General features: G+C 46.1%; 1 protein-coding gene across 1 annotated transcript; it reads right to left on the reverse strand.

The window, feature by feature from the left end:
- Nucleotides 1–6377: 6377 nt before the first annotated feature.
- Nucleotides 6378–6794, reverse strand: LOC106150179 (putative 60S ribosomal protein L39-like 5). Its single transcript, XM_013522038.1, has 2 exons — nt 6790–6794; nt 6378–6540 (listed from the first exon to the last, which is right to left on the reverse strand). Exons 1-2 carry the CDS (start codon nt 6792–6794, stop codon nt 6378–6380), a joined length of 168 nt encoding a protein of 55 aa, XP_013377492.1.
- Nucleotides 6795–7140: the final 346 nt, after the last annotated feature.

Consider the following 7140-nt stretch of genomic DNA (forward strand, 5'->3'; position numbering starts at 1 on the left):
GTTGTTTTTTTGTTGTTGTTTTTTTTTTTTTTGGTTTTTCTCTGGTACCGGGAACCGAACTCACAACCTTGTGCTTGCCAGGCAGGCGCTTTGCCGCTGAGCTAAATCCCCAGCCCCTGAAGCTCTGTTTTAAATAAAATTTAAAAACAGCTAAGTAAAACTGGGCATGGTGGCATACCCTGTAGACCTAGCACTCTGAGAGGCTGAGGCAGAAGGACCACAAATTCACACCCAGCCTGGGCAACATAGTGATTTAGTGAGAACCTGTCTCAAAAATAAATAAATAAATAAGGCTGGGGAGCTCAGCGCAAAGGCCCTGGTTCAATCCCCAGTAAAACACACACACACACACACACACACACACACACACACACACGGCAGTGGGACCAGTGGTGTAGCTCAGTGATAGAGCTTAGCTTACAAGGCATGAGGTCCTGGGTTCCATCCCCAGTACCACAAAAACAAACTATGAATGAACTTTTTAAAAAGTGGAATATAGGGGAGGCTGAGCTTGGGAGGAGAACTGCCTCGAATTTGAGGCCAGGCTGGACTACATAGTAAGTTAAAATTCAGCCTGAACTACATATAGAAATCTTTTCTCAGAAAATAGGAATCACTAAGTGCCCAGAGCAATAAGCTGCCTCAAATCTGTGATTCTTCTGTCTCAAATTCCCAAGTAGCTGGGATTACAGGTATGTGCCACCCTGCCCAGCTTGTTTTATTTTTTTAATTCCAATATTTGTATCCTTGTAGATCTAAATCTATGACGGTTGTTTCTGTAGACTCTCACTCATGGTTGATCATTTCCTTGCACAATCTAGTGAGTCATGATGGTGAGGTCATGAATTATTGATCTTAATCTAGAAATCCCAAGGGCCTACATATGAGGTGTTTTACTCTAGAGAGAAATTTCATCTGTTTTCTGCCAGGAACTAGCAGCTGCAACCAAACTGGGACAGCTTTAGAATCTTTCAGGAGACCCAGATCATTGTAGGAGTCTCAGTGCAGTTCCCACACCGGCCGAAAGTGGAGGCTGTCAGCATGCATGAATGATGGGTGCAGAAGGTCTCATAAGGAGGCACTGAAAGGGCCTTAGGGAATGCAGAGAAATGAGTGAACGTTCTTAGTGGACTGGGTGACACTGTGAAGGAAGACTTCGTGACAGATGTAGCACTTGCCCTGGAGGACAGCTGGACGTGGATAAGGCATCCCAGGCTGAAGGGACAGAACAAGTGGTGTCCAAGTTCTCTGTGGGAGGCACAGTGGCTCCATCAGCTTCATCTGGGAGAACTGTGTGGAACCTGGATTTCCTCTGAACACCCAGTGTCTGGATCGGGGTGTACTATGTGTCCTCTGGGAACTGAATGAACCGCCACATGAAGGTGGGTCCCTTGGGGACATACAAAGGCACCTGCAGCCAGGGGCCGAAGCCAGACTAGGCATTGACTCCCCCCAGCAACCTTCACTGAGCTTCTCCTGCACTGAGGATCTCCAGTCCAGAAACCTGCAGAACAGGGCAGGGGACTGGAGCTGCTGGGGGCGGGGGCTGGAGAGTGGTTTGAGTGGCAGCGCCAGGCTGCGGTGGGAAGGGGCTTGGAAAAGGCACGAGAAGAAGCCAGGAACATTGTGAGGAGCCTCTTCCCATTGGCTCAGGAGAACAAACCTGGCCCTGAGTTATGGTTTGGGGGATATTGCAAGGGGAACAATATAATACAGGACACTTGATTATAAGATTATTTATAATAGTCACCCAAAGTATCATATACAAAAGAGTGCAGGAAATCTGTCCACACAGTATAGACCAAGAATCCAGCTGAGGTCCTGGATCCCGCAATAATGTTCTGCATGAGTCCAGCTGAAGACCTAGAGCCCATAACAGTGCCTCCCACGAGTCCACCTGGAGGCCTAGAGCTCATAACAATGTCTCATGTGGGCCTATTTCATGGATCTGCGCTGGAAGGCCCAAAGGTCAGTGGTAGAATCTAGGAAGTCTGTCCCAGCAGGGATCTGTGCTAGCAGGTTGAGGGACCTACACTGGAGCCAGGAAGAGATGCGCAAAGTAAGAAACATAGCTCCCTTGAAAGGTACCACAGCCATCCTCAGCAATAGTGAGGTTCCGAGCTCCTCCTCCATTGAGGATAGCCAAGTTCTCATCAGGAAAGTCAAAGTGACAAGCTTCTCCAGGAGACTAAGCAGGGCACCATCTTCCCCTCAGGAGCCAAGAAGCGATGCTCAGAGTGAGGACCAGAGCTCCCCTAAAGTGAACCGAAGCTATTCTCAGTGCCAACAAAGTCCCAAGCTCTTTGGAGGATGAAAATAGCCAAGTTCATCAGGAAAGCCAGCATGATGATCTCCTCCAAAAGAACCAACAGCTCCTTTAGGCTTCTACCAGCTCCCAACAGCCTAACTTCTTCTCCAGTTCTGCCTCTTATGCTGCTGGCAACAATTCTCAGGTCGGCTCCCACACCCAGCACCACACTTATTCAGTTCAGCTAGGAGTTGATCACCAGTTGTCAATCCACTACACCCTGCCTAGACCTCGCTCCTAGAACGCTAAAAGACCAAATATGGGCTGAGGGTGTAGCTCAGAGGTAGAACACTTGCTTAGCATTGTGTGCTCCACCCCCAGCACCAAAAACAACAACAAAAAAGTTTTCCTATACTTTTACATGCCACTGCTGACAACCAAATATATAGTATCCTCCAAATAATTTTCTCTGCAGATACCAATAGGGTGTTCTATAACATAATTCACTTCTGGTACTAACTACCCGGACTTAGTGCAGACTTCACAGGTTAAAGGTTTATTCCCACAAACTGCCTCCCACTTCAGATGCTGTTGAAAATCTGGGCTTCCTGTACTTCATACTGCCCAGCTATAAATCAGGGGCTCTCATGACCTCACTTTGGGTTTGATTATTTGCTAGAATGGTTCACATAAAAGATCTTAGAAGCCAGGTACTATGGTATGCACTATAATCCTAGCCACTCAGGAGGCTGAGGCAGGAGGATTGCTTGAGCCCAGGAGTTTGAGTCCAGCATGGATAACATAGCAAGATCCTGTATCAAAGATATACTTTAATTAATTAATTTAAAAAATAAAGGATATTACAAATGAACAGCCAAATGGAAGTGATGCATAAGATAAGATGGGGAAGGGTGGACAGCTTCTATACCTTTTCTAGGCAAGAAACCAGTACCCCTATGTACTTACCAACCCCCAAACTCTCTGAACCCCACTGTGTAGGGTTCATATTGTGCTTCCATTATATATCCATGATTATTTAAATCACTGACCATAGCTTGGCGCAGTAGTGCATACTTGTAATCCCAGTTACTTTGGAGGATCACAAGTTCAAGGCCAGCCTGGACAACTTATTGAGTTCCTGTCTCAAGACCCCATTGTTGGTGTCTCCTCATCAGCATAAACTCAAAAGTAGCCAGGCATGGTGGCGCACATCTGTAATCCCAGCACTTGGGAGGCTGAGGCAGGAGGATCATTTCAAGTTCAAGACCAGCCTGGGCTACAAAGCAAGTTCAAGGCCAGCCTGAAGTGTAAGTGAGACCCTGACTCAAAAAGAAAAAAAAAAGATAAAAAGGGGTAGGGCTATAGCTCAGGGACAGAGCACTTGCATAGCATGTACAAAGCCCTTTATTCAATCCCCAGTACTGGGGAAAAAAAATCACTGGCTATTGGTAATTGAACTCAATCTCCAGCCACGCTCCCCTCCCAAGACACTGGGGAATGACACTGAAAGTCCCCTTGGTGAAAGACCCCATTGTTTGTGTCTTCTCGTCAGCATAAACTCAGGTATGGCTGAAGGGGCTTATTACAAATAACAACAGATGTTCCCGGCACCACTATCACTCCAGAGATTCTGAGGGATTTTAGGAGCTCTGTGACAGGAACTGGGACAGAGACCAAATATACATTTCTTATTATATCACAGCATCACAGATGGAGAGGAGGCTGGGGACTGGGGGCACATGCAGCCTGGACTTGTGGTCTCAGTCCTCTACACTCTGTCTCAGCAGGAAATCAGAAGCAGAGGCTTAATTCCACCTCTGTCTTCGGCTGGGGGTTGGGCAGAATTCCAGGGAATCAGAAGCCTTAAAATTTTGACTCTTCAGGCCGGGGAGATAGCTCAGTGGCACAACACCTGCCTTGCAAGCATAGGGTCCTGAGTTCGATTCCTGGTACCAAAAAAATAAAAAATTAAAATATGAAAATTAACTTTGACTCTTCTCAGAGACACTTGAGACATTTCTAGGTAAATGGATGCACCCTGAGACCATACTCTTAAGTGAAATAAATCAGACACACAGGTATAAATGCCGCATTGTTTCTTTGGTATGAGAAGCCAAAAGGGTAAATAAGGACCAAAATGCATGATAGGGGGCTGGAGATATAGCTCAGCGGCACAAGTGCCTGCCTGGCAAGTGTAAGGTCCTGAGTTTGATACCCTGTACCCTCTCAAAATGCACAGTAGGTACTGTGAAATAGGAAGGGGAACAAGGGAGGGGGAGGGGGAAAGGAAAGAAGGGAAAAATAAAAAAGAGAGGAAAAGAAGGAAAAAACTGGAAACAAATCTTTTGTAAAGGGGGAAGGGTTGAAGGGAGAGGAGGGGAATGGGAAAAAAAGAATCAAGTTATATCATGGACAGGTACAAATTCTCTGTGATGAATGTGATCATTATTACAAAAAAATTTTTTTTCTTCTCCCTATTTTTTTGTTTTGTTTTGTTTTGTTTTGTCTTTTTGAGACAGGGTCTCACTATGCAATTCAGGCTAGCCTTGAGCTCACTTTATAGCCCAGGTGGGTCTCGAACTCCTGCCTCAGCTTCCCGAGTGCTGGGATTACAGGCGTGTACCACCATGCCTGGCTCTTTCTCGCTATTTATTTCTTCTTTTTGGACTTAGAGTTTATTCTACCTTCTACCTTCCCCATATTTGCTCACAAAGGAGAGTGGATGTTGAGGGCATACAACCTCACCATCCTATAAACCCTTTTAGGTTGGGAAGTTAACATTTAGAAAGGGAAGCCCAGATTAGGTGCCACCTGCTCTGGTGTCTTCCCTCAGCCTCTCCCTGCCCTGCAGTCTCACCCATCCTGAAGGATGAGCACATTCACATCTGCAGGGCCAAGTCCTCCTCCAAAGGGCAGAGATCCAAGAAGATAAGCAAATGTCTCCCCACACACACCTTGGATTGGGGTGGGGCTCAGCTCGAAGCTGGAGTAAGGCCAGTTCACAAGACTCTGCTCCAATCAGGAACCTCATTAGTGCCTTATTCCCTGAAATCCTTGGGTTTTCCTCCCCCTCTGTATCCACAACAGCCTTGCAATCGCGTACCACAAGGTTCTGGCTCGTTCTCCCCTGAACCTCTCTGCACAGCCATTCCCTCTGCTTGAAAAAGGTTTTCAACATTGCCTGCTCTTGTCAGGCCTTGCCAAGTGCAAGAAGCCTATCCCTAACATCTTCCATCTCTTCTGCATCCCCAGGACCCTGTGCTTTCCTGTCATTATATCATTGCTTGGGTAGAGTTTGTCAGTAACTTGTCTGTCTCCCCTGATAGACTCTCAGTTCCAGGAAAATAAGGACTTCATCTGGCCTGGGCCTTACTATGGCTCCCATGCCCAGGCTGGTGCCTGGCTCTGATAAGTGCGCAGTGACTTTTGTTGAGCACATGAATGAGATGAAAAGGCATCTGGGTGTGTGGAAAGAAAGGAGTTGTTTTTTTTTTTAAATCAAGGGCTCACTTGCTGGAAGTGGTGGGGATGGGAATTTCTAAACCTCATCGTTAAGTATTCTTGGAAGCCCATCCCTGCCCCTCTTTCAGTTTTGGCACTTGTTGGCCCCACATGGGCGGCTCTCCCCAGACCCTTAAGTAAAATCTTCCTGTTTCGTCCTCCTTATACCACCCAGAGCCCTGAGACCACTTCCTTTTCCAAAGCGCATTTGCCTCACTCACTTTTCTTGTATTTTATTTATTTATTTTTAAAGGTTTCAAGCATTCATTGTTTGCTGGGTATAGTGGCACATGCCTGTAATCCCAGCACTTGGGAGGCTGGGGCTGGAGGATCACTGTGAGTTCGAGGCCAGCCTGGCCTATATAGTGAGGTCAAGGCCAGCCTGAATTGCTTAGGGGGCCCCGTCTCAAAAAACCAAAACCAAACCAGAACAAATCAAAACATTTATTGCTGGTTCACTAGTGCTAATCACAGAAAAATAAGATTCCCAGTTAAACCCATGCAACTGCGCAGCCAATGGAATTTTTTAAGCTTGATATAGTGATGTAATCCTGACCATGATAAAAAAGGTATCATCTTGTGACCTCTGAAAGAATAAATAAATATGCTGTAGCTCAGGTGCAAATCCTTACAGTCCCAGCTTGGTCCTCTTCCAGTGCCTCCCCTTGGAGTTGTACCTGATTTTATTACCGGTCTTCATCCAAATCCTTTGAGAAATGGGGCAATTCTGCTTCTGCTTCTGGGCCAGGAACTGCTTGATTGTGAAAGTCTTAGGAGAAGACCTGATCAGGCTTGGAAACAAGTGTAGGTGCGCGATGCCAGACAGGAATAAAACCTCACTCACCTTGAGAACCGCTGCCCACTACCTTATACGTACTTGTTTTTCCCAGAATGGAAGAACTATCATATCCCTTCAAGCTCACAATGGACCAGAAAGCCTTTGTGGCCTTCACAGTAGCTTAGACTCAGCTCTGGAGTCTGCCTGCCTGAGTCTGAGTTCCAGATTTACACTTACCAGGCTCTGAGGCTGAGCAAGTTACTTCATGTTGCTATCCCTCTATGTCCTCCTCAGGATAAACCTGCTAAGAGTGTCTACCTGAGGAGATTACTGGAGAATTAACTGTATCTCTGTGTGTGGTAGCCAGGCTCCAAAATGACTTCCAATGAAAGTCCCCTTCCTAGTATTGATCCTGTTGTACAGCCCCTTCCCACAGTACATAGGGTTCTTCTAGGTAATCAATAGAATATTGCAAACAAGATAGTAACTTCTGGGCTTAGTCATAAAGTATGACTTCTGCCTTGCTCTCTTGGATCACTCCCTCTGGGGAAATCCAGCCACAATACCACAAGGATATTTAAGCAGCCTTTTTTTTTTTTTTTTTTTTTTTTTT

Source organism: Chinchilla lanigera, unplaced genomic scaffold (genome assembly GCF_000276665.1).
Source record: "Chinchilla lanigera isolate Chin_1 unplaced genomic scaffold, ChiLan1.0 scaffold00066, whole genome shotgun sequence".
NCBI classification, from domain to species: domain Eukaryota; kingdom Metazoa; phylum Chordata; class Mammalia; order Rodentia; family Chinchillidae; genus Chinchilla; species Chinchilla lanigera.